This window comes from Austrofundulus limnaeus, unplaced genomic scaffold (assembly GCF_001266775.1).
Source record: "Austrofundulus limnaeus strain Quisiro unplaced genomic scaffold, Austrofundulus_limnaeus-1.0 Scaffold57, whole genome shotgun sequence".
NCBI lineage: Eukaryota > Metazoa > Chordata > Actinopteri > Cyprinodontiformes > Rivulidae > Austrofundulus > Austrofundulus limnaeus.
Genome location: NW_013952459.1, coordinates 1,329,197 through 1,355,142, shown reverse-complemented (window position 1 = coordinate 1,355,142; position 25,946 = coordinate 1,329,197). Strand labels below are relative to the sequence as shown.

At 36.8% G+C, this 25,946-nt stretch overlaps 1 protein-coding gene across 2 annotated transcripts in view; it reads right to left on the bottom strand.

Moving 5' to 3' along the window:
* brinp1 (bone morphogenetic protein/retinoic acid inducible neural-specific 1) overlaps positions 1-25,946 on the bottom strand; it is a gene marked incomplete in the record, with an annotated part of 117,023 nt that overhangs the window by 73,465 nt on the left and 17,612 nt on the right. For both annotated transcript variants that reach the window (XM_014009384.1, XM_014009385.1), the window contains 1 exon segment: positions 3,614-3,881. In XM_014009384.1, coding sequence (XP_013864838.1) covers positions 3,614-3,831 — 218 coding nt within the window.

Below are 25,946 nucleotides of genomic sequence, written 5' to 3'. Positions count from 1 at the left end.
ATTTATTTATTTATTTATTTATTTATTGCTTACTAGATGTGCAGATCATTCGCTGGTTTATTTTTTAACAAGAAGAAATAACAAAATGTTCCTTCTCTGTCCATGATATAACTATGTAGTTCTTACAAGGAATAATGTATCAAACATTGAAGGCTGAATTTGATGTCACTAATGGTTTGTTAAGTGTAAGGCACGACTGAAGACAACTCAGCCCAGGAAAAATCCCAGCAGCACCTAACAGAAAAACACATGCTCTGTTTTGATAAATCACTGCAGCATCACACAAAGAACTCAAGAGCTGTACAGTGTTGGTGAAAGGCAGCTTCTGAAGATTTGCCTCTGAGACTCTTGCCTCTGTGAAACATCCTCCTTTGTCAAGTTACACAATATGCAAATGCATTGTTTACTATTCATACGACAGTATCAAGGCATGAAAGCCAGTGGGGACCGAGGGCTGTGGCAAGTTACCAAGAAAGATGGAGGGAAGAATGGGAACAAACTCTGCAAAAGTACTGTTAACGCATGTGGTAAATGACAGTCTTACTTTGCTTCTGCCTTTCTGTAATTCAGAGTTAGACTGCAGAAGGATGAAAGGGTATCAGAGTACATTGTTCCAAGGGAAAGGGGCTTTTAGTCGGTTTCTGAATCCGGTGGGCAGAAAACTTTTAAGACCTCCTCAATCCCACCAGCACGTCTTCCAATGTGGAAGCAGAGCCTGGGGACCCTGGTTTGGGCTGTTCAATCTCTAGTGCTGAGGTCATCAAGGTGGTTAAAAAAGTTCCTCGGTGGTAAGGCGCCGGGGATGGATGAGATTCGCCCAAAGTTCCTAAAGGCTCTGAATGYGTTGGTTGATGCGACTCGACAATATTGCAAGAAAATCAGGGCCCGTTCCCCTGGATTAGCAAACCGGGGTGGGGTCCCCCTATTTAAAAAGGGAGASTTTAGAGTGTGTTCCAACTTCAGGGGGATCACACTTCTGAAGYTCCCTGGTAAGGTCAATTCAGGGTCCTGGAGAGGAGGGTATGTCGGATAGCTGAACCTTGGATTCAGAAAAAGCAGTGTGGATTTTGTCCTGGTYATGGARCATTGGACCAGCCCTCCACCCTCAGCAGGGTYCTGGTGGGTGCATGGGAGTTTGCTCAACCAGTTTACATGTGTACATGTGAGCTTTGGGTAGTGAGCGAAATAATGAGCTTGCGGATACAAGCGGCCGAAATATGTTTCCTCCACAGGGTATCTGGGCTCTCCCATAGAGACAGGRTGAGAAGTTTGATCATCCGGGAGGGACTCAGAGTAGAGCCGCTGCTCCTCCACATCGAGAGGAGCCAGGTGAGGTGGCTGGGGCATCTGGTTGGGATGCCTCCTGGATGCCTCCCTGGTGAGGTGTTCCAGGCATGTCCAACTGGGAGGAGACCCAGAGAAAGAACCAGGACATGGTGGAGGGACTATGTTTCTCAGCTGACCTGGGAATGCCTTGGGATTCCCCCAGAGGAGCTGGCCCAAATGGCTGGGGAGAGGGAAGTCTGGGTCTCTCTGCTTAGGCTGCTGACCCCGTGACCCAATCCCAGATAAGTGGAAGAAAATGGATGCATGAATAGATGGATGGTTTGCACACATTTTACACATTTGAATTTAAATAAATGAATGTATATGATATTTAAGAAACAACTTATTATGACTTGTGCAGTTACATTCACTTGGGAAGTCAGTTATCAGAGCTGAAAAGACTATGTTCTACATTTTTAGTTTGTTGGATGTTTTGTGGTTGATTAACAACATTTTAGATACAGTTATGTATTTTATACTTTGTGATTGATTGCAAAATTTTACTTCAAACAATAAGAGAAACTACAACATGTGCTTTATTCCAACAGTATAAAAACCTAATGTTTAACATTTCAGCAATGTGGAACTGTTTCAAGACTACTCTTTTGTTTATTATGACACCATATCCGGAATGTGACCATGTTCTATAAAAACATTGTAATAAGTTTTGATGGATGTCATTTTGTCCACTTGGATGGGATGGACCACAGCGAATTGTGTGGGAATAAACATTCAAGGCTGAGTACTGGACCAGCTTCCTGCACCTGATTTGGATCCTCATTGCAAACAATTCCTTTCAAGTTCATCCTTCTGGCTCTGAATTCCAGAACTAAGACTTTTGAGAACATGTAGGATACAAGATTAGAACAGTAAGAAGTGTGCAGTTTGCTTTCATTTCATGTGTCATTTATGCCATGTTGCCATTTGTTTAGTAGATTTTGCCCATCTTCCTTGTCTCGTTTTCTTCGGTGCCATGTTTTTTTCTCATAACTATGGTTTCCTCATCACCTTAGTTTCTTCCAGATGTTCTCATTTAGTTATCACCACTCCCAACAATCCCCTTGTTTTCTATCAGCATTTGTCAGATGTTCGTGTTAAGTCCCGACTCCTCAAGTCTTGTCTTGTTCCTGTTTCAGTCCTGGGATACAATAATACATGTTTGTAATATTGTCATACAACATTTTATTTTCTTTTTCTTTCTTTTTTTGTATTATATATACCTGTTGACTGCACTTTTATTTTTGTCTCTAAACCATCAACCTTTTTTTTTCTCAGACATTTGTCTGTACTAGTCTGTCTACATAGCTGTTATGACATTAGAGATTATGGAGGCCGTGAACAATTAATTCTTCCATTTTATTATTTTGCTGACAGTCATATGTCCAAGTCACAAATTTAGATTGTAAATTTAATGATAGGTAATGTCTAAAGGTGTCATTGAAGAACAAATTCACATGATATATTTTTGAAACAGTCCCCCTTTGAGCATAAGTGCATAGATGAAGATGTGTATTCCAAGGACAGAAGGGCTAATCCTGAACAGATTAACTTTGTCTTGTAATGATTAGACAATATATCTTATTAAAAATGCCATTAGTCTCTGTCACAATCATGCAAAGTTAGTTATTTCAAAGCAGGAAAACTGATCCAAAAAAGKTTTTTTCAAACAGTTTGCAGTAAAATCATTGATGTATTTTTTTGTAGAAGCATTCCAGTTAGGGGATGCTGTGATGGTTCATTAAGAAAAAAARCTTAGCTTGTTTGATGTCACTCATTACACCTGTTGCTTTTACTTTGGCAATTAAAATATCTTGAAAAATTGGTCAGCTGGCTGTTTTCAAAAACAAGTCACATTAAATAAACACGATTGATTCATTAAACAGTATGTAATTCAACATATTCAAAATCTGAACAGTAGATTTTATTGTTTATAAAGTGTACTTGGTGTTTTTTTATTTTATTTTTGTATTATTTTAATGCAGCAGAAGATTAGGATTACCAAAGTCAAGATAAACAGTAAAGGAAGGCAATGACTTTTTTTATTTTATTGCTAATGAACTGCAAATAATCCATTGAGACACACTGCATCCACATTTAGGTGTGTGTGTGTGTGTGTGTGTGTGTGCGTGCGTGCGTGCGTGTGTGTGTGTGTGTGTGTGAGGTTAAAACCATACACAGTTCAGCTTTTTGCAACTTAATATCTGAAAATAGAAAATCCATTAGAATCCACACTCTCCCCAAAAAGCATGAGAAGACATCAAGCAACACAAGCTAAAAGTGAACTCACCTATAAATTTTATATCTGGTCGTAAATCCTTGGCGGAATCTTTCCACAAAGGACAGATAGCTCCGAGAGTGGTGGAAAGGTCCGCGGTCCGAGATGAGCCAGTCATACTGCTTGGCGACATGTTGCTCAGCAGCCAACAGGTCCTGGCGGGAAGACTGAACTGTTATATGGTCCCATATAAACAGGAAGCAGATGACCTCAATAAACCTCCAGTTCATGCTTTTTCTTAAGCCGCTCTCTGTTCATTCTCGCTCCATTATGTGGAGACCTGATGAGAAAGAAAAGGAGGGGGAAAAGAGGGGGGAAAGGGTAAAGATGCACAAAAAGACAGCTGTTATATGACAGATAATTTTAGCAAAACAAGAAAGTCAGAGTTGGGTTAATTTGTCATGTACAGGACAAAGAAGCTCAGACCCTTGACACTGTCACTTTACTGTGACAAGTATTTTATTATATTCATCACTTTCTCTCTCTCTCTCTCTCGTTCTCTCTCTCCCAGGAGTTTTCAGAAAACGGCACAGATTGTGCCTCCGCAAACAAAGAGAGCTTTTCTTTTGCAGATCAGTGTGAGGTACACCCTCAGCTATCTGGCTGTCTGTTTGTAATTCATGTCATGATAAGCCCTGACAAGGTTAGAAGGCTGCCTGATGATGTGTTATGACACTCTATAGCCACTAATGTGGAAGAACACTCTCTCCCTATACGCAATGGTGTCAATTACAGCTGGGGGAAACTTTTATCTACTGACATTGTGGTTGAACTTATTCATGCCTGATTTGGGCAACTCGCACAAAGAATAGATTACTATTTGTAAGAGCCACATTCTGTTCAATGAAAAAATAAAGGCAAATACTCAATTTTGACATTTTGTCATTAAAATGATACATTTCCTCGTGTTTCACTGTGAAGAAAAATACCCAGCTGGCACTTCTATGTCACCGATAAAAAGATTTTTTTATCAGTTAGAGCATTTTAGATTTCTGCCCCCTGGCCATGAAACAACAGTGTGCTATCAAGTGCTACTGTATGCATAAAGTGCTTCTCTCTTCACGGTTTATTAGAGAATAACACATCATAAAAGAGCGAGAAAAAATTGATGAGCTTAATCTTTCAGTTAAATACATGATAAACTGATGGCATACTGATAAGGTAACGCCCCCCTCCCCCACATTCTTTTATCATATTGCTGTTAAAATTAATGCGTCAGTTTCACAAGATGAATTTATAATTTTACTTTTTTTAAGTATGAGACTCAGTATGCGTATAAATCATCRAAATATTGATTCTTAAAGTTGAATTTCAGACATTGGAGTTGCAATAAACTTATCTGGTGTAAGCCAACCACTTCATTGTTGTCTGYTTTTTGCCAATGTTTGGAAGTTTAAATCTGAATCTGTTAGGAAAAGGTCCCATGTGCCAGAGGACAGATTTAAGAAAACAGTCATTGGGTATCTACAACTGCTTAACTTTGAAGTCAATCCCATTCAAGATGGTTGCCACAACCAAAGGACCTTAGTGAAGACAAAAATGGTTGTACCTTTAAACCTAAAGTTKAGTGTGGTAGCAGCTGAAACAGAACAAAATACTTGTTTAAAATGTTGACACTAATTATTTGAAGTCAACTTTGTTTCTTTGTTTCAAAAACATCACACGAATCAGCATATGGATAACCAGGAAACCTTTAGGAAATTTTCTAAAAACATTCATTTAATTTATGAGGTTTGGTCAAAGCAGCTATAACTGGTTTTGCTCAGCTAAAAAAAAAAAAAAAGATCTTAGTATAAAACAGGCATGAAAAGYGACAAGCCATATTCTTTCCCTCAGGAGAATTTAGCCTTTTAACTGTATGCTGAGCTTTTTTTAATAAAATGCATAAGTGTAACAGATAGAACAAACATGAGCATGAGACTGATTATATTAGATGTGCTGCCTCAATATAGATCAGTTTTCAAACCATTGTGTAAAAAAATAATATTAAGTGTTTCCAATAACAACCTGACACTTCAGGCTGGTTAATAAACAAACCCATCTGGCATTTTTTTCCCCATTAAAACATTTTACAAGAAAAGCTAAACTTGTCACATGAGTGAATTAACCATGTTTCTATCTTTTGGCACATTCTTTTGGTTTCTACCAGTGAATGGAAGATAGTRAGATGGTAACAGATGCTTAATAAAACCACTTAGGAAAGGTGCAAAAAGACACTTTCCAATGAGAAAAGATATTTACCCATATGGTTTGGTCTCCATTCAGAAAATAAATGTGCTTCAGTCTTGATATTGTTGAAGCATCTATATTGATTTAAMATGTAAAGCCTGACTGTAAATGCAACAATGTGATTTTATAATACTATTTTTGATCCTATCACACAACCCGGAAAGATCAAGTTTCTTATTGTGTTTTTGTGAATATCTTGCAAAATATCTGCCAGAAACCTTTGACCATCACCAGAAAAATACCCACATTTGTGTTACTGACAAGGTTATCACATATTTTGTGATACCCTTGTCAGCACTTATARTATAAACTCTGTCTAAAAAGTAAGTGTGCGATCATGTTGAGGAGGAACCAAACCAGGGTCATTTACAGATTGCAAAAAGTCACATAAAAATATTTAATTTGAGTAAAATATTGTGTTAGTACACTAAGAACTAAACAAGAGCTTTTATATTTGCTAAAAGAAAACCAACAAAAAAATGTGAAAACGTGTTTTGTTGTGGGATTTTTGCTTAATACATAATAAAAATAGCAAATAAAGTGTTTTAAATTTACTATTAAACATATTGCATGTAGATGTGTTTAGGAAAAATATAATATGTGAAGTACTTTGTAGAAAGAAAACACATGCAGGCACACACAGAGACAAACAAAACACCATCTAAAGTCATAAATGCCAAATAAAATCAAGATTACAAAGAAGAAAAAAATCTGTTAAAATGTTCAACAAAGGTAGAAACAGAGGTTCCAGTTTTGATCTCCTTAGGCAGGTCATTACAAAATCTGGTAGGCTCGCTTCAAAAACCCTGTTGCCTTCATATTGCAACTTGATACSTTGGGAGAACAAAGCACAATGTATTCAAGGATCCCACGGAGCAGGAAAGGAGTGAACATGGGGCAGTAAAATATCTGATAAATAATTTGGTGCCAGACCTCTCAGAGATTTCTAAATAATCAATAAAAAACTGCAGTTGTAAAAAAAAATGCATTATAAATGAGCCCTTAGAAGTCTGAAGTGTGAAAAAGGCCCTAGCACACTAACACTGATACGCTACAATTGTTTTATTTTAATTTTTTTATTTTTTATTTTTATTTTTTTTTGCATTTTTCCTCTAATCAAAAAACAAGGAACTTTTATTTATCTATTTATTTGTAAAACTACAATAATAATAATAATAATAATAATAATGGGTAAATTAAATGAAAAAATTAACAAATAGTAGATCCTAAGAATAAATATTAGTTGGGCAGACAATAATTTCCTGAATCACTAACTACATAAATTTTATAATTTGCATTATTTTTAGTGTGAAAAAGGCAGAATGCATGTTGTTCAACATTTATCTTTTGCACAAAGTTCTCGTCTTTGTTCTCCTACACCTCAGACCCCTTACTTATTTTTAATCTTAAAATCAATATTCAAACATACACAATATCAAAAAACACTATATTAAACCACTACAACTACCATTACATTATATAAAAACACATTATTAACATGTTTTATTTTTTATTACATTAACTGATGTTTTATGAACTGTACTGAAAATCATCATTGACAATTGTATATAAGTAGGTGCAAAATAAAACAATACATATATCAATAACACACATAACTGTGGTTTGACCAGATGACTACTTGACTTGACATTTTAGTGAGTATCCTTCCAGCCTCYTTATGATGCACTTATTACCTGTTCATAAAGAGAACAATGAAATTATTTTTGTAAAAAGTATTTAAATAATTTCTATGTTCATAAAAAGTATCTAAAAAAATACACTATGTACTTAAAGTTGCCAGCGGCTTCAAAAAATGGCAGTGTCTGATTGCATTCGCATAGAGGAAAAAGTTGAAGTCATTGATTTTATATTCAAATCGCAGTTTATGCAGTAATGGCTTCCAATTTACTTGCCAAGAGAGTACTTTTAGATATTACCGAAGACCCTGTCATCAGAACATGCTGCACCTTAACACTACAGTTATTATTTGCTCCTGATTGCTCTAGCACCATAAAAATCACTTGGAGTTGAGCCAGAGGTTTAGTTATCTCCACAACCTTTGGCACATTTACTGTGTGAATCCCTGCAACCTCACGTTGATGTGTTCTTGACATGTGTTGAGAGTAAATCCTACATTGTGTGCTTACTTCCAGTGGCACACTCTGTTCATTAGCCAATAATAGTGTTTGTCTTGTACTGCAGCAATGAAAGTTAGGCCATATTTTATTTTATTTTAGTTTATTTTTTTTTTGCAGTGGTAGGGTGGGTTGGAGATTGTTTTGTGAGTCATGAGTATTATCACATTGCTAAACAAAAGATGTTCTGGGTAAACATAATAATTATAATAATTATCTACAGTTAAGAACCCCATTGGACATTTTGAGATTAAATATGTTTTTCATGTTTTATTTTCTTTGGGGGGAGGTTGTTTAAAACATTGTWCAAGCAAAGTAGTTGTGAAGAAACTATTGTATTGTGAGTAAAACATGACAACATTTTATATAACCTTTGCCAAAATGTTATAAGCGTGACATATTGATCAAAATTAGTGCATTACATGCACTGTAAGAGTGCATGAAAAAAAGGAAAAAAGGACACTACCTCCTGTCTGAATCAATGCACTTTGGTGAAAAGCATTGTCCATAACAAGTGGGATGATGGAGTATTTTTGGGGTTGGAACCATGTGGTGCAGTGAACAAGCAGCACAGAAATGGCTTGGCATTGGAAATCAAAAACATTCCTATTCTATTCCTTTCTTTCTTCTTTTTTCATCCACTCAAAAAGGTTTTTTCAGTTCAAAAATGAAAGCTATTTTGAGCTCTTGCTTTGCAAAAATATACTGTTTTTTATTTTTTTATTTTTTTATTTTTGCAGGATTGTACTGGCTGTATGTTTAAAGGCAAAACATGCTGAGTCATTGAAAGGAAATTTACCACACAAACTGCTGAGGCTGAATGATGGTAAATTGTTTTAGAAAATGATATTAAGTTCAGTATGTCATTTTTATTTAACAACTATAGGAAACTGTTGATTACTGTTCCATCAGGTTCCAGAGAGCAGGTTAAAAGAAACGGTAAGGTTCAGTCTCAGCTTAAGCATAAGAGACCAGTTAAATTTATACCTCCAAAAATTATTTTAATTACCATGCTTTGCACGCAGATGACTTGAAATGTAATTTAAAAGAATCGGAGAGGGCTTTAGGTTAGAAAATTAACAACATTATGATGTTAGACAATATTAAACTTAACTACAAAAACTACCTTAGACATTTGGTTAGGGCCATTTCATATACAGTAATGCAGAGGTTGGGTGTTGGTGTACATAGTAGATTTAATTCACATCAAAACTGCAGTTTTGAAGAGTTATGACCACATTTGGCACTTCTTGGTGAAAAAGCCAACCTGAAATACGACCTGTGCGCTTTAATATTCAAGGCCTCCTAAAGAGATACAAGAGCCAATGTCGCATCCAGTGAGGAGAGCTGCATTAAAGAGATACCATGTGCCCTGCTCTTTTCTGATATCCACTATACTGAAAGAATAAAGAAGTGTGATATATATGCCTCTCAGCTATATAAAGTCACTACCTGAATTTATCCAAGCAAATAAGAAAGAGCCTTCCATTTAAAAAGTTGAAATTCTGCCACTGTAAACAATTGTTTAACCCCAATTGAAGCAACGGCCATGTTCTTATTTCTTGAGCAACAAAAATAGATGACTATTGAAACAACCCTCTGAAACTAAATGAAAATAAATGATTCATCAGGTTCAAATGTTGAAATCAATGCACATTAGACATCACTTGTCCAACGCTGAGTGCAGGAGTTAACTAAACTTATTTTTGGATGTGCTTGAGAATATTTTATATCACAGTCCAACTAAAGTTCTCGATATCAAAACAACAGTTTGAGGTGAAATGTCATTGCAGCTTTTTGGAAATAAATGATATGATGTTGTGTAATCCTATCGACACAAAGTGGGTAATGAGTGCTATAATTAAAGTTAAAGATGGTTCACAATGTGACTTTGTGTGTTTTTTAATAAGGCAGTGTAATTGCTTTGTGTGCTAACAACCAACACTACATTGATGGACACTTTTTTTTATAAAATACATAAAAATAGAAATACAATTAAAATGTAATACAACAACCTAATGCTGGTAATCTACAGAGTTCATTCAGTCAAAAATGGTCAATGAACAGTAAATAAGGATGAAGCTGAATTAGAAAAGCCAGAGTGTCTTACAACAGCACACGATTGTTGATCAGGGGAGACAAAAGGTGCTTAAATTTAACTGGTTTGCATCTATTACCAACTTTTTATGTGTGGTTAACTTTTGCTCATACAGACCTGGTGCCAGCGTTACTTCCAGGAGGAAAGATGCCTGCAACAATGTTACTGGTAACATGATGACCGAGACAGGCAGTTCAGCTGAGGGCACCAGTCATCAAACAGAGGAGCCCCTTAGAGAAGGGGCGAGCACAGCCCCAAAAGATCTTTCAGGCAAAACACCAGTGACATAGTAAGATTGATGGTGGCAACACTTATAGGTTTGCTTGTTTTTCGTGATATCAGTCAGGGTGGCTAACAGACACAAAGAGCCCTATGAGGCAGAAGGATTACTCTAAAAATAAAAGGCACAAGGGAGATCTTTAACAGTTTATTTGAAGACAAAAAAACATTAAAAGTAATGATGTAAGAAAAGAAGTACAATAAATATGACTGACTGCAGCAAATACTATTTTATCCAATGGTTAAGTTTGCAATTTTAAAATTACAATTATTCACATTAGAGTCTATTGAATTTCAATAAGTTACAAGCAGTTTAATTAAGTGTTTTGGCAAAATAAGTTGATAGGATGATAATTATGATGTTGAAATAGTAGGAAGTCATCTTCAAAATATTTTCTTTCATTTCTGCTTATTTGTGGCTTTATTTAAATCAAGTGTTGAGTATAATTCAATTTAATTCATTTTTATTGAATATAGGCATGTATGTTTAAATAATGGTTAGTACTGATGCCATGAGGATTAAGTTACTGATTTCTAACTTCCTTTTATTCAGGAAAAAAATACTAAAACGTATGGTTTTAATTTGTATTTTCTGGAAAACATGATGAATAAATGTTAGGAAATCATTTTAGGAAGGTCACAAAAAGATTGGGTTTCCTTTGGGTACGCTGGCCATTTAAAATGTACCATATGGGTGTAAGTGTTAGGGTTAGTTTGTATTGATGTTGTAATTTAATCAGCTAAATAATTGTAATGGTCTTAAAAGAGAAGATATGCATAGTTTAATTTTAAGCTTAAAATACATTTTAATGGCTTGTTTTATAATACTTGTATATAACTACAAATAATATATAATATGTCATGTCACTAAAGATGTGTCTAGTAAGGTTTCTTTCAACGAGCCATTATATGTTTCCCTTATTTGCTCTTTAAATTGTTAGACATTTTTTTTATTTTTATATTCCAATATTTTGTGTTCTAACCATAAAATCACAATACAACACTGACCAATAGAAGGATGAAATCATACAACATGCTGATTCCAAATATTACATACATTTTACACTTTGCTTTGTTACAGTCATCAATTTTTTTTCACGAGTCTGTAAGAGTTAGTGGTGTAAAAATGTCATTTTTTGAGCAAATTAGGAAAAAAAGGATAGGAAGACTCGGAGAGTGGATCACATTTACCCTTGAATGAGCAGGGTAAAAAGGGGAGGATGTCTGCTTCAGGAAATCACCAGGCAGGACAAGGGAGGCTTGTTTTCTCCATCCTCTTTTTAAACAGCCTTATTCATGCTGCAACTCCTCCTCCATTCTGCTTCTTTCAACGGGATTCAATCTCCATTCTGGTCTTGTCACTTGCTTTGCCAATCAATTCCTCTCTCTCCTGTCTGGGGGCCTAAGTGTCCCTCTTTATTCTATAAAGTTCATAAGAATGGAGAGGCTTGTTCTCCTTATTTGTATTCTAAATCCTGGGGAAGCAGCAGTCCAGGAAGGACTGAAGCATTTTGCATAGGCACAGGTAGTCTGCGGGGAATTGGAATATTTATTTCCATACCATCTTCCCAATGTTAATTTATGGAACCTGGTCATCTGTATGTATTATTTATGCTCAACATTATTTGTTGAAGGAACTGTCTGGATATAAGCAGATGGCGTTCTCTCTGAACTGTTATCAGCACAGCTGCCTCAGAGTGAATTTATATCCCAGTGATACTGGTATAATGCACGTACTGAAGCAAAACCTTTTGACGTAATGTTATGGATGGCTGGCAGACTCAAAATGAATTTTTGTCCTCCTTCGGGTTATTTTGACATACTTTATATTAACGTGACCTCAAGGGGAGTAAAGGGTTTTTGTGCGCTACATGCCAGATTCATGGAGAGGACTGACAGATTGAGGGAAGAGTGGGGTTGCATCTAAATATGCCAAGCCATCAGAGTTTGGAGAATTACTTTTTTTTTTTACTCAGGTTACAGTCATGTCTAGACATGCTTGGTAATGGTCTGCCTAGTGCCAATGCTTAAGAGCAAAATAAGAATGGGAGGACATACATGCCTATCTTGCCTGGGCTATGCTGCTTCTTCCTTAAAAAAAGAAAAGGGCTGCAGTGGCACCCTGACCTTCAGAAAACATGGCTGAGCAAGCAACGYTCTGCCTGTTAATTAAATTCTCTGGTTGGTCAGCAACCAATCAGCTCGGCTTGGGGATCAATGGCTGATTTTAAAGAGCAAACTAATTCACTAATGGTTAGAGTTATTCCAATTTACCTGCCTTCTGAATTATTGTATCCAAACCTATTMTGGTTGTGGAAGAATCGATGAAACGCCGGGAGAGCAGCGGCAGATGGGAGTCGGTTGCATCTGTCATGTGAAGCGGTGCAAGGAGAGCGCTCTGGGGTTGATTTAATAGCTGCCCAGTTGAACAGAAGCAATGCGGGGGTGGTTTATGAGATGGTTCTAAATAGGAGTTGTCTATGTCATAAAGCAAACTAATTAATAAGGTTTCAGAGAAAGTGAAGACTTGATAGTTCAAGTCTAACATTAATTGTGTGTAACTCAAATGGATTATTCTTGCTGGCTAATTAAAGGACATTTACATTTAGCATGAAACAAAAATGGAAGTAAATTGAAAATATTTTTTCAGTAAGGGAAAWTAACATTGTGATGAGGGCAAATTATTTTTTTTAATCTACTTTCTGAACCTTTCCAATGACATTGCAAATTGTAWGGCAAAACTAATTATCGGCAGTGAACTTTATGTTTCATAAGTAATAAATATGAAAAGGTAGTTGTAGTGATTTGGTCCTGCRCTCAAGGTGTTTTGAGCTGATAGGAAAAAAACAAAAGCTCTTCAGCCAGCATGACGGTGCTGCACCAAAAAGAATGAGATGCAGCGTAGCACTGGCCAGCCATTCGTCACCACGTCTACCGCTGCCGCTGCTGGCTACTGTGGCTGCGTGAAAGATGAAGATTGATCATTTGTCAACTTGCAAATTGGCTTTCAASTGCTTTCTCTAATTACTATGTGGTTTTATTGATGAGAAACCACCTACTGCTTTCCTTGGAATTACCTCGCTGGGCTGAACTTCGCTTTCATCGCTCACAGTTTTTTTTTTTTTTTACTTTAGAGTGACCAGTGCAAAGGCACACAATCTTCCACACTTAACTGTCCACTGCCTATTTTAAAGTTTTACTTAAGTATTTAAATGCAAAAACACTGAGTGAATTTCCATATTTTCTATTTTTACTGGTACTGTAAAAATTACCCAAAGACCTCTCCTCTGACATGAAACGGATCTTGAATAGAATTTGCTGGGTGGATGTAAATGAAACCATTCGCACTGCTGCTCCTCCTTGCTCACGCATGTAAATGTCAAGTGATGTTWTCAGCTGTACGGTTTCAACTGACAAGACCCAAAAGGTCTGTGTCAGAGGCGAGCGTGGACAAGCATATCTCTGGGGGAGACGAAACGTGTTTATCCTGGAGAGTGCTCGCAGAACTCTGCGAGGTAATGCAAGCTTTTGTTTTGGGGCGTTTACAGTAATCCACGCATTCAGTTAAGTAAAGCCTCGGCAAATGCAGACCTCATTTACAAATTGTTTTCATGTAATTACCAGCAGAATTAAGCAGCACATCCTCTTTTCTTTTCTCTCTCTCTGTTTTGTGACTGATCAGTCATACATGCTTGTGTCTGTTACATTTGTATTCAAAATCACACTATCAGTGCCACAGAGGGTGCGAAGAAGGATACAGTGAGTCTGCAGACGGTTTACATAACTGCGTAATATTTTAGGAAGACATATGCAACGAAGTATCGTGTTATCAAGGTGAAAGTGTGATTTTTTATTTTTGTTTTTTTTATCTGGTTTCAATGTGTGAGCACTCTGGTGGGAAAACACATGGCACTTGTTTTCTCATGCTGGATTTCACCAGTGTTTTCACAATATGCAGCTCGCGCAACACAATATGTTCTTTTTTTAACCCAAAGTCATCACGCCCATCTAGAGCTAGCATTTCCTACTGCACAAGAATACGCGTCAATAAAAAAACATTAAAAAGAAAGTGATTTGACAGTATTTTTTGTGTGTTAATGATGATGTAAAATTTTCAGAATGATTTGAATTTATTTATTTTTTCACTTAATGTTAAAGTGGTTTCTCTCGGACAAAGCATATACATCAGATACATAGCAGCTGATGTTCTCTCAAGAGACTAGTCCACACACATTATGCAAAACTAGTTTATTTTAAATTATTTTTCCAGCTGCAGTAAGTTCTGTTTACTATTTTCCAATCCTCATTAGCTCCCTAACTTCTGATGCAATGCCATTTCTGAAAATACTGACCTCATTTTCATCTCATTTTGATGCTCACTTCCTTTTCATCCTTTGACGAACTGATAATCGCACGACTCTGGCAAGAGTTCCCTCTCTGACCGACCACCTGGCTCTTCTGCGACAGAAGGATCGGGGTGTTATGGCAGTGGTCACTGATCCTATTGTTTCTCATTCAAAAGCCCCATATTTGTGAAATGGAGGGAAAGAAAAGGAACAAGCACAGGCTCTGTGTGTTCCATAAATCAGCAAAATCTGCAGAGACGCAGAGCAGATGGTGGAAATTAAAAAAAAAGTTCTCCCAGCTCAATTCAATGCAGATTAAGCATTGCAAAGCTAAGCTGTTCTGTATTATGTTTATGCTTTGTGACTGTACTTTGCAAGATATCAGACTCTAACAAATGGTTTTTGCAGTGCCCAACTCAACCTCCCTCAGAGAATTAATTCAAMCTTTGAGAATCTAAATGTATTGATCCGATAACAATGGACTTCTTAGAGAAAGTCTTAATGTGCTAAAAGCACCAAAAGCTCCAGGAAACAGTTTGAATCGTTAGTGGTATATAAACTATTAGCTGACACCTGTTAAAGAAATGTAAAACTAGTTAGCAAATGATTATTTATTGCAGCTGCCTGGATAGCTAGTTATTAAATAAAACATTTTTCATCCCATTATCAAAATGAAAATAGAAAAAAACATGATTTTATTTTTCAATCTCTGCTTTTAACAGGAAAAAAAATAATAATAAATGAATGACCAAAATGTACATTGACCTCCACACTTGTGATCATTTTAATGGATACAAGTACAAGTGAGCTACTCATCTATAAAGTGGGGACTGAAATATGTTCAACCGCAGTAAAAAGACACAAACGAGACAGAAAATTTACCTCCAGATTCTGTCACTGTCTAATTGCAAATGAAGTGCTATATATTACCATTTAGCTTTATTAATTACATTATTGTATTTGTTTTGACCTCACGAAATTAATTATCATTCATTGAGTTTTTTTTTCAAAACCTTCAAATGTGGCTTGTGCAGATCTATTTTAAATGAGACACAAAGTAAAAAAAGAAAAGAAAAAAAGTTGTCTAAAGGATTCATATCTATAGTTCACATCAGCCCTTGTTCTGACATTTTCAAGCCTTATGTGGCAAAAAGAACTGAGCACATTTTGTGAGGGGAAACTTTTTTTTTGCTGAACTACATTTTGCCTACTCTTCCTGGGAGGTTATCATTTGCAAAAGTGTGCCCTTGAAATGGGTTATTGCAGCCAACGTGTTCTTGTTTCCTATGCTAACTTGAAAAATAGAGTGCTCTTGACCCCTTGCCTTAAAAATTATTTCACTGTCGCTATATACCTCCCCTCGCTGCCCTCGCTTTATGCCGTAGCTCACAGGCTTTTGCCACAAGCCTATAGGACTGTTACATCCTTTTTTTTGGTATGTTATTCTTGCTTGTGCCTGGCTGAGGCTAAGTTAGATGTAAGCTTTGTAAAATGTTCATCTTTCTACACAAATTCATCTCATCTGTTCTCAWATGCACAGACTGAAACCTCAATGCATGATTGCCAATAAGCGCATTCCCTTAGTTACTGAATAATTCACAAACCAATTCTTCCAATCTCCCACTACGAGCCTCCGAGCAACAGGGGTGATTTTTTAGGGCCGTCTTCAAATGTTTGCATTAAAAAAACCAAGCAAAATACCTCTTTACAATTTAAATTTTAACAAGGTGTTTTAGATAGAAGTTACCCTTTCTGTGTTTGGTGTATTGTGTTCAAAATATTCATTAAATAAAAGTCTATATATGTATATAAATCTCAATGTGCCAACCAGTATAAAAATAAATATTTGCCTTAAATTATTATTATAAGTCCATTTTAACACAACATGTAATTTTAACTTTACCTGATGTAGACTGAATTTAATCATATAATTGTAAATTTTCATCATAAAATATTCTGTTTTCAAAGCAATTCTCAAAGGCCTGACTAGTTGAGAGTCAAACTTTTATATTCACTCAATTGTTTTTGTGAAGAACTCCTTAAAATAATCACAATGKAAATATTTTTTTGATACTGCCAAACTTTGGATTCTAAAATTAAATGCCAGTCACATCACAGCACACTTTGTGTGAAAAAAAAAGAAGTTTAAAGAATATATTAGGTACAAAATTAGGAGTTAWGACACTTTTTTGACTAAGATGGGAAAACAGCAACATATAGTAGTAAAAAAAGGCTATTCATACTTTTCATAGAGAAACGTAAATTCTACAAAAATGTTCGGTGTTAACTTTGATATACAATGTGTTACAGAAACAAATATAATTCATGTCATTCGAAACTGAGAAGTGACAAAAAATGTGATATAAAATTAGTAAAGATGTCACCTCACAGTGTGTTTTGTCTTCTAAATGTTAATGCTTCATGTCAACATATTTGACAAATATTTCTCTATGAAATCCTTGATTTCCCTCTTGTTTCAATGACAAGATCATGAGTAATTCACACAAGAWGCAGTGGGTGTGGAGATGGATGCAAAGCTGCAAGCAGAGTGTAAATGATTAAATTTGGATGCAAATTCAAAGCACTTTTGTCACAAAGACAAGCAACTATCATTGTCAGAAAGGTCAAATTGAGTATTTGATAGATGATTTCACTTCAGTGAATATTTTGTKAGCAATTTAACTAAAAATAATGGATTTGACTTTGGATACACACTGAAAATGTTCAGACCTCATGTTAACATGATTTGATTACAAGTGATTGGTGTTAAAACAGATGTGAGCACATTTTGATGAATGTGCATTTGTTTATGCAATATTCAAAGGTGGGCTGGGGCACTTGAGGACCAGACTAAAACCAAATGCCACTAAACACTTTTTTTTAAATTATACATACTTTTCAGTGAGGCTACAATTGTTAGGATATACGCACATGTTGTTTATTGCTGTTTTTCTTTTTTTTCGTTTCCTTTCTTTTGCTGGTGTAATGGCAGACTTCAAAGTGTTGTCTTGTCTTCTCTCAGTGCTTCTTTCTCTTTTACTATTATCTCCTTTCTTTCATTTTAACCTCTTCCTTCACATTTCTTCTGTTCTTTTTCTATTTTCTTGTCTGTGGCTGTGTCCATTATGTYWAAATAATCCCAATAGAATCTCTAATAAAGTTTAAATATATRTCAAGTGGAGCATCATGGTGAAAGCCATTATGCTGCACTTGGGAATGTAAAACTGTGGAGAATTTAAAAACTTTGTGTTTGTGTGTAAGTGTGTACTTTTTAAGCAGATTTTGTAGAAATAATGACGTTGCAGCCTTCACTGCAACTGCCAACTATTAGAATTGTGTATTATGTTTCACCTGCCTCAATATTTTTTTTGGAAGTTGTAAGCTTTCGTGGTTCTCAGTAAGAAAGCAGACAGGAAACACAGACAGGATTCCATGCAACCTTCAGGTGAAAATGAAGACCCCAAACCCAGACCMAAACCAGTGGTTATTCCGTATGTTGCGGGTGTTTCGGAGAAACTGAGACGTTTATTTTCTAAACATGATGTCMCAGTGGCTTTCAAACCCCAAAACACATTACGGCAAAGGCTGGTTCACCCCAAAGATCTGGTTCCCCGGCACAAACAGAGCAATGTTGTATATGCTGTTAAGTGCCAGGAGGACTGCGACCAGTTATACATCAGGGAAACAAAGCAGCCACTGTTCAAAAGAATGTCCCAACACAGACGAGCTACATCTAATGGCCAGAACTCTGCAGTTTTCACTCATTTACAGGCCAGCGGTCACTCTTTCAGAGATGAGGATGTTCTCATTCTTGATAGAGAGGAACGTTGGTTTGAGAGAGGAGTAAAAGAAGCCATTTTTGTGAAGAAAGACCGTCCATCATTAAACAGAGGTGGAGGCCTCCGTTTTCAGTTGTCCCCCTCCTACAGTGCGGCTATTGCCAGTTTCACTCCACCCCCTGTTAACAATAGGTGTTAATTAGGTGTCAAAAATAGCCATGTGATGTGAGTATCAGTCACATGGAAGCAGTGCCTAAAAGCCTGAATTTTGCCTGAAACTCTCAGACTGAAGAAGTCTCTTGGAGGAGAGACGAAATGTTTCATTAGAGAAGAACCCGTCCAGAAGACCTATACAAWTTTTTTCTTTTTGATTTTTTACCTGGATTACTGAGATGCATTAGGACGGTTCTCAGTAATAAAAACAGCATCAAATAAAAGCTTTAMGTCAATAAAACCACATAAATCCAAGCTTTTTAACAGAAAGTTACGTGTGTACCCACTTACACACAGTTTGTGTACAATAAAAACACTCACACACAACAAAAATAAAAATTGTATGCCTGCCAATGAGCTGTTTGCACATAAAGGAGTTGGAAGTGTCCATCAGCAACTTCACATTGACACTGGGCTCTGTAGGACCTCTAATGATTTATTTTATGTTCAATATTTTCACATTTACTGTTATGTAAATGAGGGTCTGAAATATTTAGACAATAAATGCAACAAAGCCCAATCTGAGGTGTGTTYGTGTCTGGGTAATGATACAGGTCAGGTCATTGAATCTATTAGTAATTTTGCAGAAACATTAGTGGCCCTGYAGGTGTCCTGTTTGTTCCTCAGCTGATAGCTAATGTGTGACATAAACTGCTTTTTCTTTGCATATAAAGCAGGTAAAACATTCAAGCTCAAATKGTCATTTGGGATGCAAGAGGGGACATGTTTTAAAACTGGGTGTAAATGCACTTAGAGCTGTCTACCTGAGATTGGATTGACAAGGTGCATGTTAGAAGCAGGTCTGAAAAGTCCCACAGAGTCTGGTTGGTTCAAAAGGTTAAACAGGAACGCACTGATTGTCACTCTCCTGGTGAAAGAAATAAGGGAGGTTTTAGGCCTGCTGCATTTTAACTGGATGAGGAAATAAAGTCAAGGTTGCCTTCTGAATTTTAAACTGACAACAGGAGAAAGTGGGAGTGAAAAAAATAGCAGCTTAAAGGTGTGGTTTAGTAGAAGCAATGAAAGTAAGAACAGCCTAGAGGTGAAAGAATTAAAAATGAAGTAGCCCCCTCAATTACACCATCTCTAAGCTCAATTATGGTGATAAAAGACTGCTATGATGAATCGCTTGAACAAAAGAACATCAAAGAAAAAGCACACTTTGTAGACTCTTGCCTAAACTCCATAACACAGCGACAGAACTTAATCTGAGGTCAGTAGGGTTTTCCTTTTCTAATGTGGTATATATGCACAAGCACTGATCCTACAAAATAGGCTCTATTGAAGATCAGTTAAAGAGTACTGCCTCKGCATTTTTACCCCTCAGCTTGTGAATCTGCTCTGTTGCTTCTTTCCTGCCCTACATTGGTGTCTTGTCAGCGTGCTGAGTGTACAAAAGCACCAGAGAGGATTCTGCTAAAGTCAGCCTCACCTGCACTGGCCTCTCCATCATTACAGCTAACAACACCGGCTCCATTGGTGAGGCAACGATGAGGTCTATTGGGATAATACAAGAGTGTACTTTTTCAAATAACTGTGTGTATGTATAAGGATGTGCTCATATTTGTCCCTTATCATTCAACCATTTTTTTTTCTGTTTTTCAAACTAGGGCTAGGCGGTATGACCTCAAATTCATATCACAGTATAAATTGAACCCCTTCACAGTAACGGTATTTATCTCGGTAGAAAATTATAATAAAAAGTTGAGATAATGTAATTTTTAGAGCATTTTTTTGCAGAAAACTGCAATCTTAATTAAACCCGACATTTTTGCTTTRACATCTGCCTGCCATACAATGAGCTTCTGCCTGCTGAAATTATCAGCTGCTGCTCTGCTGCGCGCTCATCATCATCATCTTCATCATCAGAGCAGAAGCCAACTTTACATTAGCAAGATGGCTTTACGATTGAACGAATGTCCACGTCTTTTTTTTATAATCTCTGTGGGTAACAATACATAAAAAACTTTATTTTTCTCCGACAATTGGATGTGAAAAACTACATTTGTTAAAGCTTCACTCTGCTCGACGTGCAGTGGGAGGGAGGAAATGATCCCGCGATGTAACGTAACTTTTCTACAGCGGGTGGAGGACATTTTGAGGATTTATCCTCTCTATATGTGTTTTAAAACGCTAGAATTTCTTCATTATATTTCGAACTCCTGCTCAGTTGTCTTTGCACTCGCAGCCCTGCTGACACAGGTGCGATGACGTAATGACGATAGGATGGTAGAGTATTAATTTCTACCGTAGGCCAACTTCATACCGTTTCTGCCGTCTACTGCATATACCGCACAGCCCTATGTCAAACATGACAAACACATTGTGTATATATTTATATGTTTCCCTATGCTTAAAAAAGCAGGCATACAGGAAAAAAAATTCTTGAAATGCATTAGCTATGTGCTATAGTTAAAAAGGTACCACAGATTCCTAGTCTGGCTACCATCATAAATAAACAAATATGTGAGCTGTGACGTTGAGGCATAGTTGTTTAAAAAATATAAAATAATATTAACAAAAAAAGAATGGCATAAAACAAATATATTTGCATTAAAGGGGATATCAGAATATTAAATAATTTGTTTTAATATTTAAATCATTTAGCTGGGGGTCTATGTGAGATTTAGAACTGCAATGCTTTGGTCTGAATTCCTCCTTATCCCTAAAACAGGCAAGAGTGGAAAATATGTTGCAAAAAATTCATCTTTTTAGGCCCTAACAAAAATATTTCCACATTTTTAAAGCAAAATACAGCTATGCTGTTTTAATTGTAATAGTTGTACATGATAATAACTGGCACTGTCACAATTATTAACATCTCTTTCAGTTTGAAGCAACATTTTGAACAATGCACATTGACTAAATTTCTACCCCTAATCTGGCAATGCATCTCAGGGGATACATGAATTTCAAAAGCTGCTAACTAAAACTACAAACACAGTTGGAACACWTTTTCTTCATCAGACTGTTTAGACAAATGACCTAATTATTTTAGAACTTTATATTGTTGTTTTATTGAAAATAAGTATGACTAATACATGATTACCTTTACCCAAATAAGCAGTTTCTCCACCACTGGCAGCCATGGTGTTTTCTAATCAGGCTGRCTAAACAATGAAATATAGCCTGAACCAAATCATACGATCTAAATACTAATACCAGGCAACAATTTTGATAAATGCCTGATTAGTGAAAACCTCCTAGCACACCCCCTACAGGATGTTAAAGAGAGTGCATCTCCTGGTGCACACTCCACAAGCCCCTCTTTCGCCCCTTTTCTGAGGCGTGTCTCAGATCAACTTGTTTGAAGGCTGTCTCTATAAATGCGAACAGGGCACTTCACATTCTGTACCACACCAGCTTCCAGATGGGTCCATTCTCATTTGATAGAGGGGTTTATGACTACATATAATAGCGCAGAAACTTGTTTTAAATAGATGTCAACAAGGTAAGACTTGTTCATCCAGCCTTACATGTTGGAGCCAGAGTCTGATCCAAAGCCAGAGGAGAATGAAGACGACAAAATAGTAGTTGGTAAGTTCAACCCTTATTAGTCAGTTGCACCACAAAAACTGTGATATAACAGTTCAGAAAACATCATAGAAAATAGAGAAAACTGAACAGGTTGAAAAATATGACTCAAACAGAATAGAAAGATGTCTACGGCACCTAGAGAGACTACTTTTCTGCACTCTTAGAGACTCCAAGTACACAATTAAATGTATTTGAAAGTGGATTTTGCATGATATGTCCCCTTTAATGTATTATTTATACTAATATATAGGGAAGGATTTAAGACTTTTAAAAAGCAGGGTTCTGTAAAAAATGTTAAAAACAAGAAGAAAAAAGTGCATTTGCTGCAAAAAATGCAGCACCTGAATGCTGGTCAGAACTCATCTTGTTTTCTCCGAAGTAATACAACATTTCAAAAAGCTACAACAAGAAACCCACTTCAAACAATTTGGACTATCCCCTCTTAAAAGAAAAAATCCAAAGTACGTGTAAGTTCAATTCCACCAACTTGCAAAACTCCCCATATTTATGGTGCTACATCTATAATTCATTAGATATGAATTAGCACACAGTGGAATATGCTCACAATAACTCACTATTTACAGTGGCTGATTAAATCATGCATGAGATACCTCAGCGTTTACTGTGCACATTGTGTATCYTCTCTTCTCACAGTCAGTGCATTGTCAGCAGTTTGATTTAAACACAAATCTGAGTCAAACACAAATCATTTCCCTGTCTGGCTCAGACATGCTTGTCAGATTTTGTTGGGGGTGGGGGGTGGGGGTGCTAAAATTGCATCTCAGCGTAACAAATAGGCCCACTGTGTGCTAATCTGTGATTCAGTGATTTTTTCATAGTTCATACACTTGCGCTATTATCCCGTATGTCTGAGTCTGTCCTTATAGTCTAAAGAAAACCATTTAAGGTGGATCAAAATATWCTTGGCGTGTTTTCATGTTACTCCAATACGAAGAGAGGAGTGTTAATGGAGTGCGGCGCCAAACTGGCACAGCACTGGCAGTGCTGCACTCAATTGAGACAACAAATTATTCATGTTAAGAGACTCAGTCAATGTGTATTTCCATTTCCGCTGCATTTTGATGGAAGGCAGCGAGTGTATCAGCCATTCAAGTGTTTCAGAAAAGATCAAATTGTGAATGGTTTGATGTACTGTTATCCAGACACATAAAAAAATGAATTTATTCTATCTGGGTTCCTGGGTCTAGATGGGAAAACAGACTTTGTCTTAAAAAGATTGTTTTGCTGTCAAAGTAAAAGAGAGAGTTTTAACGGCAGCATTCGGCTTGCCTAGCATCTCTGTCACCTGACTTGTAGTATCCGATGTGCAATCATCCCAAAGCAAAGTCTAATTACCCTCTGCATTGTCTTGATTGCATTCGACTCTGTGCAATTCAAGCCCACAGGGAACCACAAAAAGATCTGCTTTACAACTAAATTTCACAATATTACACTTGTTTTAGTTCATCTCAAAAGTCAAATTATTCACATGTCCTTTGGCAAGACTTCCTCTTTTATATTCAGGGAAAAAGGAGAAAGATGTTGAGTTTCCCCACTTAACCTCCATTCTCTCGCAAACCTCTGGAGTTTTGAAAGCCAGTTCTGTAATTGTCCTCACTCCCTCTGCCTTCATCTAATGTCAGCCCCCACTCATGTATTCCCATACTCTGTCTTTCTGTCACCCCAACTCCCTTAAAAGAGGATCAAGAGAGAGGCCCCTTCCAATTTCTCTCCACCTCTAATAGGCACTTCCCTGTGTTACATGATCACTGGGTGTCAAGATTAAAGAATGGCTACTGCTTCCCAGGGCAGACATGGATGGGAGACAGAGAAAATAGCAGTCCATAATTACTGATAAATCGAGCTCACTGCCCCCTCTCCTTCAGCTTCCTCCCTATCCACCTGGCCCYGATGTCAACGTAAGGGGCTGAGCAAGTTAAACTGAGGAAAAAGGGGGAAAAAAGGTGATCATGCCTTTCCACTTATTTTTTTATTTTATTTTATTTTTTATTTTTTGCACTGCTGATATTGCAGTTAAGTTCAGGCAATTCAGGGCCAATCCAGTGACTTGCAGCTTTTACTCACAGTCCATTCGTCCCTCCTTTGAAGTGGGACACACGGCACTAGATGCACATAAGGCAGCTGCAGCCAGAGCACATCTCCAGCTCACAGTGTGGCAAAATTCTGTACTAAAACCTTTAGCAAACACAGGGACGCTGCCATGCGGCACATTTTTTTTCCTTTCTTTGATCTCTGACAGGGTTATAACCTTTCTAAGAAAGCAGAGCAAGCATCCTTCTCCACCAGACAAGTGCAATGTAAGGGACAGGGGTGGATAAAAGAAGAAGAATAAAACAAGCAGCTGCTTGGGTCTCTTTCCTCTACCAGGCGTTTGTGATAGGTTGCCAAGCRGCATCTCACTGCCATTGTTTATTAATAATCCTAACAGCCTTGGTGGAAAACAACGTGATATGAATTGAGTCCAACAGTGCATGAAAGAGTCTCCAGCAGTAAGACTGGTTTGTTCTAACTCCTCATAGGGGACATTTTGAATATGTTGTGAAGTCAGTAGGGGGTAATGAAACCCTGGACATTAAAATCACCTTCAGTAAAAAAAAAAAAAAAAAAAAAAAAAAAAAATATATCACCCACAGTTTATCCATAGAAAGTTTCTCATTGTTTTCTATGGGCTAGATCCAGCCCAACTAATGGACCATGAACATGAACTTTATTACCCTGATAATGACACAGAACAGTCATTCCACTTGATTTATTCAGCTGGAAATTGTGTCCATGTTTGCTATTAACAGCTTATTTTGTTTTTAACCCCACTAGTGGCAAATGAGCACTCAAACCTCCAGCAGGGCAACACTCCAACTGCGCCACATGTGGCCACTCAGATTCAAAAGTTTAACTTCCAGGTAAAAAGAGAGAAAATAACACATTTCTGTTATTCAATAAAAAAGTTTGAATTTCAAATCTCACCTCAGTTTTTCCCTGACCAGCAAGTCTTAGCACATAAATATAAATAAATTATGGTGTTGCCTAAACCTCAAATGTGTTTTGTACACCTAACCCTAGCAGAATAAATTGGATTTAAACAAAGCAACCTGAAAAAGTTTACTAGAATAAAGCTAGTATTTTAGAAAACACATTTAGCCATTAGCTGACCCTAAAATTGCTGTGAAGCATAAATTTGGGAAACCGATGACTGCTGTTAATGCAGCTACAATGGGCTAAAAGTACAATGCCACTCTAAAGGACCTCTCCTCTTTTGCAGTAACCCTCCTCATTGCTATTGATTTTAAGTCGTGTGAAGGAGAAAAAAAAAAGGAAAAAGAAAAGAGCCTTTGGTCCAGGGAATATACGACAGTGAAAAGCACCATGGCGGTCCCTGAACATAAACAATTTGACTTTAAGGCTACAGGCTTTATTGGACTAAAACAAATAATGAAAATGTTAACGTCCCTTTGAAAAATCTGCCTTCCTTTTTTTGATTTGATTTGATTTTGATTTATTGATTTAACAGGAACAGATTACTAAAATTCAAGCCTGACTCAGCATAATTGCTGTTTTACAGCAGGTTCCTGTTGTGCAGCACATAAAACACTCAGAAATACAGCATCACAATCACACCATTATACACCATAGACACAAAGACAAACAAGCATACCAAATTTCAGGAAGGCAGCATTTGCAAAATAGGACGTCTAAAAATGAGCACAACAA